A 12,705-nucleotide genomic window follows, 5' to 3' on the forward strand; every position below is an offset into this window, starting at 1 on the left:
AACATTCTCATAGGGTCCTTCTCCTCCAGTGCAACACTGAATGTATTTTTTTTCCTCTGAAACATAGGTCTTCAACTCCCTCCACTGATTTTCTTTTTAAACTTCCCAGCCATTCTTTTTTATTATTTATTTACTTATTGACTTTCTTATTTTTATTGATTTTTTTAATTTACTACAATTTTGCTCTCTTTGGATCTCAACTGTAGCCTCCTCCCTCAGAAGGCCGCTGAAAGACTCTACCCAAAATGGTATCAAAGCAGATGCTGAGACTCTTAACCAAACTTTGGGCAGAGTGGCAGGGTAACTTATGAAAGGGGGAGATAGAAAAACCTGAAGGGGACTGGAGCACTTTTTTTTGTCTTTTTTTTTTTCTTTTCCTAATGACTGCAAAGGCTATCCTGAGGGGCCATTTCACTCAATTCATTGTAAGATATATTATTAGAACAGAATCCCTTTTAGACAGTCATTCATTCTCTGCTGGTTTTTGTGAGAATGTGTGATAAGATCTAAAGGATATTAAGTGAGCATCATGACTAACAAGAAAAGGAGCCACAACCAATGAGTGAAATGTTACAAGCAGAAGCATTACATATTTCTGATCTGTTGGTAAAGTGACTATACTTATCAATGATATATATTTAAATTTTACTTTATGATTTTAATCATGTACCACAAAAATTGTAAATGATTGAGGTAGGCTATATACTAATTATATATGCCTGCGCACTTGTCTTGAAACAGCAAAGAGAATGTAACCTCATATACTTTTCAGTTTTATATCAACAAGGTTCTTTTTATTTCCAAATATAATATAAACAAAGCCAATAGAATTTGATGCACCAGGACATACTGTAGAAACTTGATAAGTAAATAAGGACAGTTGGGCTCCTAATATTATGTATAATGTAACTTAAAATTTTTATCTCTTTAGACCCCATGCTCTCCCCTGGCATACTGTGAGAAGCCCATAGAGGTATTGGATTTGTAAGACCCCTTTCTTCTTTTTCCTATGGTGAAGGAGCAGAGGTAAATGTCATGAGAGCACAGACTGAGCTCAGTGCTGCTGTCACAAAGAAAAGTGAAAATTTAGTGACGATTGAAGGCATATGACATCTTATTAGACACTGACAGGAGCAGAGCTTCTTGTCTGTCATTGTCTAGACCTTGAGATTAGAAACTTCCTGTATCTGCATACGATCTCATATGATGTGTTAGAGGTTTACAGAAGAGATCTGCATGTGCTTATCAGAAATTATTTAACATTTTATACCTAAATAATAGATGTATAAAATTTTATATGTAAACCAGAACAGAAGGATATGCATATTTGATAAATGATTATTTATATTTCAATAATATTTGTGGCTTAATGTTAAAATATTAACATCAGATAAATAATTTATGTTGCTTAGAGAATGCCATGAGCTTTCTGTAACCAGTTGATTACTGATACACGTTTTTGAGAGATTGTCTCCATGTATAGATTACATTGTCCCAGAAGTTGGTATGTACCCCAGCCTGGCCTCAAACTCATGAATCTCCTGCTTGTGTCTCCAGTTCTGGGAGTACAGATGTGAAATTCCACTCCTTGCCATGTATTTGATTTATTTATTTTTCTCTTATACTTTATATATAATTCTGGATGTATAATTTACTTTTTATGTATAGTTTTACAGTTGAATACTATGAAATCTTGGCAACTTCTGTAATTTCTCGCGTTGATATTGATTTTTCATTCACAGCCTTATATTTTATTCACTGTTTGATGTGAACAATTGCTGATGTAGTGTTCTATTGTTCTCTATAAAATCATTATGTAGATTAGGGTGGCTGGGGCCCCTTCTGGAGAGACTTACCTGTTCACGTATCAGAAGCCTATCTTAATCCAGTGTCAATGCTGCTAATTTCTAAATTGGACTGGCGTTTGTATTTCTTTAATAAAATATCATGGTAGTGATGATTTACAGCAGTAATTTCATGAAAAAAAAATCTGTTTTTTTCCCCTTTTATTTCTCTGGATTTAGAGCCTTCTTTCAATTTCCTTATGTTGTGGGGAGAATAAATGTTAATTTTTGCTGGGTATCCTTTGCTTCTAGGGGAAAGTTCTTCAGATATCAGTATTAAATTAATGCCCACAAAGATTTCCACAGAGTAAGTTCTGGACTACTCTTTGCATCTTAGTCCCTTATGTATCTAAGAAACTACAACCCAAATGTCTGCAGCTCTGCTCTCTGTCTTCAGTATAAGAGTGGCTTTAGAGATGAGTAATATTGAACACATTTAGTCTAATTCTCTTTTTTCCTTTCCACTTTTCTTCTCTTTTCTTGTTTCTTTTATGACGTGTTTTCTTACTCTGTTTCTTTTATTATTGTTGTTGTAGTTTTTGTGATTTTTTTGAACATATCCTGTCATTTTCCTAAGACTATCAATCTGAGATAGCTCTACTAAAGTTTCTACAGAAGTCAACTGATTTAAATATGTCTGAGATTTTAACCCAGGTTTGCTATTAGAGCACCTAGCACTTTTCTGTCTGAGAGTTGTAAGGCAATCTTTTTTCAGTGATTGTTCATGCTCCCTGTAATAGTATTTTTGACTGTTGATTGACACCAGCTACACTCACAGACACTGCACAGGCATTTGCTTTTCTATTTGCTGACTGCTTTGCAAGGCCCCCTCACAACCAAGCCCAGCTGCTGAGAATATATAAACCAGCCTTTGCAGTGAGAACTGAACTCTATCAGACAACAGGGGAAGCAAGATGAAGTCACAGACCCAGTTCTTCCTATCCCTGCTGCTTTGGGTGTCTGGTGAGAAACTCAAAACTTTATAATCTTGGCAGAATCTTTTTTTTTTTTAGATAAGACATTAGAGTGTTCCAGATTCATTATTTCTTACATAATACTCTGAAAACATGATAGTACAAAGATGTTAAATGGCAAGTTTCACACCTTTTACAGTCTGTGTTTGTGTTCATATGCATATTTATTATGAATTCCTGATTGCAGGTGCCTGTGCAGACATCGTGATGACTCAGTCTCCATCCTCCCTGGCTGTGTCAGCAGGAGAGAAAGTCAACATCAGCTGCAGGTCCAGTCAGAGTCTTTTAGACAGCACAGAACAAAAGAACTACTTGTCCTGGTACCAGCAGAAACCAGGGCAATCCCCTAAGCTGCTGATCTATTGGGCATCCACTCGGGACACTGGGGTCCCTGATAGCTTCACAGGCAGTGGATCTGGGACAGATTTCACTCTCAGCATCAGCAGTGTGCAGGATGAAGACCTGGCAGTTTATTACTGTCTGCAGGAATTTAGTACTCCTCCCACATTGCTTCAGCCTCCAACACAAACCTCCTTGAGAGTCTCACCAGCTGCCTCCACCACACACAGCCTTGACAATGCACCCTTCCTCCTTCTGCCTGATAGCAGCAGTGCCTGTAAACATGATGAAGAAGTTTGCAAAGCCCAGTACAAAATTATGGTTTCAATGATTCTGATTTCTTTTGGTATGAGAAACTTTATATGAAAATGCAAAACATAATAATAATTCATTATTATCTTTGTATTCCTTCTGTAACACATGAATACAAACTCTGTTGCTTTAATTTAAGAGACTTATCATTTTCAGTTGGAGTCCTAATATCCAACATAGTTATGATGATGGAAAATTTTATTACAATTTGGAAGTTCTAGGAAAGAGTGCATATCTTGGTTTTTCTAGATTATAGACTACTTTATTTCATTCCTTCCTTCATTCATTCCTTTCTTCCTTCCTTCGTTCCTTGCTTCCTTTCTTCATAGTGCCTGATAGTAGATCCTGATAGTAGGTAATTGCCAAATAAGTTAACTATGTCTAGAAAAATTGAAGTTTAAGTTGAGGGAGTAATAAGGATATTACAAGAAAATCATAAGCTAAGGAAATGACCATGATCATGAAGACAGCATTACAGAAGATAACTATAAAAATGCTGTACATATAGAAAAAAGAAAAGGTGTCTGAATTGTGAGAGCACAGAAAAATGTCGATGTCATAACTGAATAGATGGAAATGGTTAGCAAGAAAAAACATCAGTATCTTGTCTAACTCTGCAAGACAGAAAACTCCAATATAGTTGAGGAGCAGGGGAAAAGGAAACAAACAAACAACAATTTAGTCTAACAATACTTCCCAAATTATAGAATTAAAACATTTTAATGACCTCATGTGAAACTAAGAAATAAAGATTCACATACTCTTGGACTAGGCTCAATTGTTGGTTTTCCCAAGAAACACACCAACTGGTAATTTTATACACATGCTGAGAGATGGAGGTAAATCTACCAAGAGAATGGGGGTCAAATCAAGCTCTGGGAGCTCTTCTTATGTCTGGTAGTGTAGAATATAAACCAATGATGAATTGATAAAGAAAGCAATATATGAAATGAGTCAACAAAAGTACACAGGCAAACACCCCACACTTTTGGGTTCAAATTTGTTTTTAAAATCCTGCATAGAAAAGACATAGAAAGTCGAATATGACCTGATACAATAGCAGGGTATGTCTGGATCTGAGAAATGGGACCATCCCAAATTAGAAAGAAAAACAACTGGACCTTGAATAAGGGACAGCTAAAAAGAAAGAGCAAGTCAGGCAATTTAGGGGAGGACTGTCCTTGAAGCTGTAAGCGGCCTGCTACAGAACCGAGAGATGGATGGGAGAAGAGGGGAGGACTGTCCTTGGAGCTATGAGTTCCCCGCCACAGCTGCCAACCGCATAACTGCTATCTTTTCTGCTAACTAATCAATGTAAAGGCCTGAAATAAAAACTCTGTGCTTTGTATGCTCGGGGTCGTCTCCTGCTTTGAAGGGACGACCCCCATCGCGATCGGAATAAACTGCCTCTTGCTTTTGCTTCCAACCGCGGTCTGTGAGTCACTTTGGGGGAGGGAGCGGTATGGACCTTGCACCAGGAGTGCAGGTTTTGCAGATCCTTACCTCGGGCTCTCATAGGCCACATTCAAGGTATTATCAAGGCTGCATTCTCACCTGCATACTCAAGAAAATCTTTTTATAAGACCAGTAAGGATTGTGGTGCAACCTTTTTTTTTTCTTTTCATTTTGCAATAGGGTCTCACTTAAAACTTAGTCAAAAGGTTGCAACTCTGAGAAAGTCCTGACTCAACCACTCATGTTGTCATTAGTAGAAGCCTGATTGTTTCTGTCCAGTGGTTTTCACACTTGCTGATGGAGCATGCATTAAGAAAATCATCAAGGTGTGGAAGGTTTTGAGACTACTACTAATCAGCCTGGTCCAGGAAGGTGGCTGAACTCTATCCCAAAACACAGAAAAATAAGTTCTAATTCAAATGTACTATGAGCTTTTTCTGAAACATCAATATATTTAGCCAAAAAAATTAACACATTTTGAGATTCCCATTTTTATTATGGCTGAGTAAACATCTTTGCACACATGCACCACCTTCTGTTATCTATTCATTTATTGGTACACATTTTGTTGATTTAGTTCATACTACTGTACATAGTGCAGCAATAAATATGGGCCTGGGTATATATCTATGTTGTGCTGGTTTATATTTGTTCAAGATCATGCCTAGTGCAGGAGTACATGAAGTATATGATAGTTCCATGTCTCTTAAGCATTCTCCACATTGAGGTCCCCAGGAGCTGGGACTCCTTGAGAAGCATATACTGATTGCTTTGACTGCATAGTTTTGCCATTTTTTTTATAGTTGCTTTTATGATTTCCTTTTTATTAGTTATTCAGATGAAGTGATTTTTATGGTTTTACTTTGGATCGATCTCACTATCAAAAAAGAGAAGAATCAGTCAGCCCCAAAACACCATCTAAGAGTCTTAGCCATCTTCAGAAGAGCACATGATTTTAATATCCTGGAACTTTTCTTACCTTTACTCACATCTGTTCATTTAGAAGAGAATGGACAATGTATATTCTTTTGCTCTGTATTGTCAGGCTGAGAATGATGTAGCTGAAAGCACCATTGAGGTTTTGCCTGGACAAAAATGTGTTTTCCATGGGGCATAGACTCATCTGTAACTTGTTTATCTATTTTTATTTTTTTTTCACAAAGTTCAGAAAATATTCTATGACCTTCCAAAGACATGATGGCAGTTGGACCTCTAAGTAGAGAGGATTTCATTTTAGGTTAAAGCACTGTATGAGGAGGTTGTGTGCCTTTTCCACCATAATAAATGATGACCAAGCCAGCCTCCAATCTGCTGATTTTGTGAAGGAAATATGTATGTTTATTGACCCATTGCCATGAAGGCTCTCAAGTCCCTAGGGTCCAGTTTTGAACTGTATAGATCTATAGCCCATGCCTGGCTTGGATGTTGGAAGTGCGATGTCACCTGTGAAATGTTCAATGCAACATCAGGCATATAATATATAAGCTTAGTTTAGAAGACAAACAGTGTATAAATCATGAGAATATTATTTTAATACATTTTATATGGTGTAATTTTATAATTCATTTAAGATGAAAAAAATCATCATGTTAATGACATGGGTGCTTGCTTATTTTTACAAAAGAATTTCACCTTGTCTCATATTTTATTTTATGCTGTGTAGCACAACTTCAACATATATCAGATTAGATAGGTATTGTGAATGTATAGTCAACAATGCTGAGATTTTTACTTCACCCAAACATACTGCAGAAAATGGCAGAAATGTGCTTAGGGGCATTAGGAAAATTTGGAAATTTTGTTCTTTCTCCATGCATGTCTTCCCACATGCACATATTCCCACATTAGGAAGGCTGAGAACCACTGTTCTAGGATCTTCTCATATCATCTTACTCCTTCTATGTGACCATCTTCATCAGCGCCCAGCTCCTACTCGTCAGCTCTCTCTCAAGTTATAGGTCTAAATCCACAGGCACATCTGCATTTGAACTAAACACACTTGGGCAGCAGCAGTGTCCCACAGCTCCCCACATGTGCCCATTCATCTCAATTCTTGCCTCTAACAAGAGGGAGGCCAAGGTTCTATAGCATCAGCAACCCTAGGAACTGAGTATAAAGCCTCATTTTGAGCAGCTGAACTAAGGATTCCAGATGAGTTAAAGCAAGGTTGCAGCTGAACTTTTATCTCACACTTGCAAGGGAGACTCAGGCAACAATATGCAAATCTGCAGGTGGGTGAGGTGAGAGAGCTAGACAAAGGGAGGAAGCCCATGGGGTGAGGAGAGTGATATAACTATCATTTACTTTTTTGATGGAAGAGCAATAGACATAATATCCATGGTGTGTGAAGTAGTCTGCAGATGCCCATAGACAATGTCTGAGATCTTTGGAGAATACAGAGTACACACAGCCATACCATCTTATGACAGTGCCAAAAGAACAAGGTTACTTGTGTGTGTGTGTGTGTGTGTGTGTGTGTGTGTGTGTGTGTGTGTGCATGTACTCAAAGGCCTTGGCTCCCCTCAGTCTGTAAGAACAAGAAGCAAGTCTTTTCAGCAACTAGAGCCAACCATCAATTTGTAGGTGACAACCAATAGCCAGAGTTGCCAGGGAGATTACAAAGGGACCCTCTGGCCAACAAATCATTTAAATGTCACCCATTCCTGGCAGTAGATGTTTCACATGGAAGAGAAATATGTCTAGGTGAGGTTTTGTCTCTGTTTTTATTTGTTGATTTCATTTAGATATTTTCATATGCATATATATGGTAAGAAGTGTGTGCTGAAGTAGGGTTCTATATGACCCCTCAAATGAGTCATTTAGTGCAAGCTAAATCTTCCTTTGTTCTCTCTCTTGCCTTCCTATTTCCTTACCACATAATCTCATTGAACATGGAGGAATTGTATGGTGCCTCACTACAGCCTGAACCCCTTCTGGCTACTGTTCAATGTGAAAGATACTCTGGATTCTACAAGAGGAGAAAAGTAACTACCAGCCCCGTTATAAACCCTGAGGTCTAGAATTATTTTGGGACTACCCAATTTTATTCTAATTGGATTTAAGGCCCACTTCAGGATATGGAGCCCATGCAAGACACTGCTCAAGTGGTCAATAACCTGAGAGTAGAGAGGCCATGGGCCTTGGGAAAACCCAGATAACACAGTTCTGCTAAAGGAACACAGCAAAGAAATGATTTTTAATGACATTCTTTTATACCCATAGATCACATTGGGTGTGATCTTGGCTGTCCCTCCTGAGAGAAGCTTCTTCCTGCAGTAAATGGGAACTAATATAGAGACTTAGAAGTAGACAGAGTAGAAAGAGTGAGAGACCTTGGAGAACCCTGTCCTAAATAGAGTATCATTATTAAACCCCTTACCGGAGGTCTCAGGGATCCTGGCGAATAAGGAGGCAGACAGATTTGGAGAGCCAGAGGAGTGGGATCACATCAAGAAAACAGTGTCTTCCAGACACAGCAGGACCAATGCACATATGAACTCACAGAAACTGTGGCAGCATACAGGTCTAAGCAAGATGGAGTCCCAGTGGTGAGAAGGGGAAATAGACATTGGCTCCCATCTCTAACAAAGAGACAGGCACAATTTTTAGGGGTTATGTCTCTACATTGATTATATGGACTAGGACTTGGTTGGTACCCACGGCTGGACTCAAACTCATAATTTTCCTGCTTCTGTCTCCCCAGCTCTGAGAGTATATATGTGAATCTTCACTCCTTGTCATGATATTTTATTTATTTTCTGTACTTTGTACATATCACTGGATCTATACATTACTTCATAATCTGAATCTTTGAAAGTCTTTTGTTCATGTTATTGTTATTGATTTTCATTCATATTCAAACTTTTTTTCTTTGGATGGCAACATTCTCTCATATTATATTCAACTGATCTTTATAAAATTATTGCTAGATTTTAAAAAAGTTGTTGCTGATTTTGTAGAGATTTTTTAAATCTATTTTCTATAGATGCAAGACCATCACAAGCCAGTTTGATTACTGCAAATTTCTAAATTACCCTACAATATGAGTTTCTGGAATTAATCACTCTAGGCAGTGTTGGTATACAGGGATGATTTCATGAAATATCTGGTTTCTTCCATTCTCTCAATTTTAGAGCCTTCTTTCAATTCCTCAAAATTGAGGCTAAAATACATTTAAGTTTCTGTTGAGTTTACATTTGCTGTGTGACTATATTTTCTCTGGTCACAGAATTAAATTAAATCTCTTAGAATTTTTAAAGCATGAATTCTTGAGGTCTCCAAGTGTAACCAGGAAACAGAAGCCCACATGTCTGAGCCACTGTTCATTGTCCTCAGTATGAGTGGCTTTGTGGAGAGGAGACAATGAACAAATTTAGCCCACATTTCCTCTTTTCTCAATTTGCTCATTCCTCACCTCAACCCTTAAATTTCTCTTATTGCATGTTTCCCTGCTATAAGTTTCTTTTGTTGTGATATCTTGAACATATCATTTCCATAAAACTGTCAATATGTGATAACTCTCCTAAAGTTTCTGCAGAACTCAACTACTTTAAAAATGTCTTGGATTTTAACCCAAAGCTAGTTTTTGAGCACCTGGTAAATTTCCTCTTGAGAGCTGCTAAATGCTCACTTCCGTAATGCTAACACTCTCTGTGATATTATTTTTAGTTGTTGCTTGTCTCCACCCTCTCTCTCTCTCTCTCTCTCTCTCTCTCTCTCTCTCACACACACACACACACACACACACACACACACACACACATGCACGCACTGCCCAGGCATGTGCTTTTGTATTTGTTGACTGTTTTGCATGGGCTTCTCCAGTACAGCCCAGGCTGCTCAGAAATTATAAACCAGTCCTTTTCCCTGTGAACAGAGCAACATCAGACAGGCTGGGGGAACAAGATGGAGTCACAGACCCAGGTCCTCATGTTGCTGCTGTTCTGGGTGTCTGGTGAGACATTTAAAAGTGTTTTATAATTTCAGAGTCATATCTTTGTATGAAAGAATGTACAGAGTGTAACAGGGTGTAGCATTTCTTACATAATAATTCACAGACAATATGATACATTTAAATGACAAATTTCTTAAATTTCTCTCTCTCTATCGTTCTCTCTTTTGGTTTTTGAGACAGGGTTGTTCTGTGTAATTGACCTCTGGCTCTGTGGACTTGCCTTGTTGATCAGACTGGCCCTGAACTCATAGACAACCTCATGCCTCTATATCCAGACTGCTGGGAATAAATATCACATTTCAACAATCATATGAAAATCTATGTTGGTGTATGTATGCATGTTCACTGCCTACTCATTATTGCAGGTAGCAGAGAGGACATCGTGATGACCCAGTCTCCATCATCACTGGCTGTGTCAGCAGGAGAGAAGGTCACCATCAGCTGCAGGTCCAGTCAGAGTCTTTTATACAACAAAGACCAAAAGAACTACTTGTTCTGGTACCAGCAGAAATCAAGGCAATCCCCTAAGCTGCTGATCTCCTATGCATCCACTCGGCACACTGGGGTCCCTGATCGCTTCACAGGCAGTGGATCTGGAACAGATTTCACTCTCAGCATCAGTACTGTGCAGGCAGAAGACCTGGCAGTTTATTACTGTCTGCAGAGTTACAGTGCTCCTCCCACAGTGCTTCAGCCTCCAACAAAAACCTTCTTGAGAATCTAATCAGCAGCCTGCAGCCCTGGCCCTGCACACTTCCCTCTTCTGCATGATAGAAGGTGTGCCTGAAAAACTGATGGAAAATTTTGCAGAACCAAGTACAACATTTTGGGTTCATTGTCTCTTAAATATTTTGGTATTAGAATACTTTATATGAAAATTCAACAAGGCAGGAGAAGATTCACAGAAAGTGGAACTGTCTGCATTGCTGGTGGGAATGTAAACTTGTACAACCTCTTTGCAACTCAGTCTGGAGATTTATCAGAATAGTAGAAATAGTGTTACATCAAGATCCAGTTATACCATTCCTGAGCATATACTGGCAAGATGCTCAAACATACAAGGACATTTGCTCAACTATGTTCGCAGCAACTTTATTCATAATATCAGAATCTGGCAACATCCTACATGTACCACAACTGAGGAATGGATACAGAAATTGTAGTACATTTACACAATGGAACACCACTCAGCAATTATACACAAGGAAATCATGCAATTGCAGGTGAATGGATGGAACTAGAAAAGATCATCTTGATGAGGTAACATTTAGGGAAGGATAAGGCTAATATCTGCCATTTCTTGCTTGACAAAATCTTGATGCTGCAGGTCTGATGCAAATATCCACCATGGCAGTTTGTTCATGAGTTCAAGGGCCATGTCATTCCGAAAAGGCACTGTCTCAGCACTCCTTCACAATTCTGGTCATTCATTTTCTATCTTCTTCTATGAACCCCTGACTTGTGGGGAGGGAGACATCCCATTTAGGACAGAGCACTACACAGTCACTTAGGCTCAGTACCATGAAGAATTGTGAGCCTCTGTTTTAGCCACTTTCTACAGCCAAAATAAGCTTCTAGAATGAATGCTAATAATAGTGCCATTCTGTGAAGATAAATATAAAGATTACAAAGCAGTTTTATGTCATGCACATTAAGAAAAACAATGGTATATTCTCTCTTAGGGCATATGATCTCCACGGGCATGGTCTCTTTTTATTTTATTTTAAATTTTAATTTATTTTTATTGATTCATTTTGCATCCTAGCTCTACCCCTGTCCCTTCCCACATGCTTGTCCCACACCCTACTTGTTTCTCCTATCTCCCCTCCCCTACTCCTCAAAAAGGGGAGCCACCCTGCACCCCAACACCAGCATATCAAGTCATATCTGGGCTGAACACATCATCTTACCCTGTGGTCTAGAGAGGTAGTCCTACCAGAAGAAAACTGGTTAAAAGCAGGCAACAGAGTCCAGGTCAGAGTCATCTCCCATTCTTCTTTCTAGGGAACCCATATGAAGACTGAGCCTTCCTTTGGCTTCATCTCTGTTGTTGACCAAGTTCTAGTCCACGCACAGTCCTGGTTTGGTACTTCATTCTACACAAACCCCTGTGGGCACTGGTTGTTTGGCTTTGTTGGTTTTCTTTGGAGTTCTTGCCCCCCCCTTCTTTTCTTAACCCACTTTTCCACAGGACTCCCTGTACTCCACCCAATGTTTAGCTGAGGGTCTATGCATCTGTTTCCATCAGGTCTAGATGGAGCCACTCAGAGAAGAGCTATGGTAGCATCCAGTCTACAAGCATAGCAGAAAACTGTTAATAAAGCCAGGGTTTGGTTGTATCCCAAGGAATATGTCTCAGGTGGGGCCAGTCATTGGTTGGACATTCTGTCAATCTCTGCTTAATTTTGTCCCTACACATCTTGCAGCAGGGTCAATTTGGGGTAGAAGTTTTTGTAGGTGTGTTGGTGTTTCCCACCCTCAACTAGGAGTCTCATCTGGTTAGATCATGGCCTCTTCAGTCTCCGTGACCTATGTCACTAGGAATCTCAGCAAGAGTCACCCTCATATACTCCTGGGAGTCTACCCTGAGAGGTCTGCAACTTGTCACAGAGATGCCTTCAACCAAGGTTTCTCTTCTCTCTGCAAGCCCTCTTAGCCTGCTCCCGCTCTCCCTGGGTCTGATACCAACCTGCATTACTCTCTGTTCCTTCTGTTACCCTATCCCCTCTCTCCAACCACTTCTGTTATCTATTCTATTTCTCCTTCTGACTGAGATTTAAGCATCCTCGTTTGGGTCCTCCTTGTTATTTCTCTTCTATTGGTCTGT

At 39.1% G+C, this 12,705-nt stretch overlaps 2 gene segments (V, D, J or C); both read left to right on the forward strand.

The window, feature by feature from the left end:
* Positions 1 to 2,758: 2,758 nt before the first annotated feature.
* On the forward strand, positions 2,759 to 3,523 carry LOC110541134 (immunoglobulin kappa variable 4-1-like). The segment is given in 2 exon segments: positions 2,759 to 2,807; positions 3,006 to 3,523. Coding segments are annotated over 2 exon segments (567 nt in total).
* A 6,225-nt stretch (positions 3,524 to 9,748) lies between these two features.
* On the forward strand, positions 9,749 to 10,602 carry LOC110541135 (immunoglobulin kappa variable 4-1-like). The segment is given in 2 exon segments: positions 9,749 to 9,878; positions 10,244 to 10,602. Coding segments are annotated over 2 exon segments (408 nt in total).
* Positions 10,603 to 12,705: the final 2,103 nt, after the last annotated feature.

Source organism: Meriones unguiculatus, chromosome 5 (genome assembly GCF_030254825.1).
Source record: "Meriones unguiculatus strain TT.TT164.6M chromosome 5, Bangor_MerUng_6.1, whole genome shotgun sequence".
Classification (NCBI taxonomy): Eukaryota; Metazoa; Chordata; class Mammalia; order Rodentia; family Muridae; genus Meriones; species Meriones unguiculatus.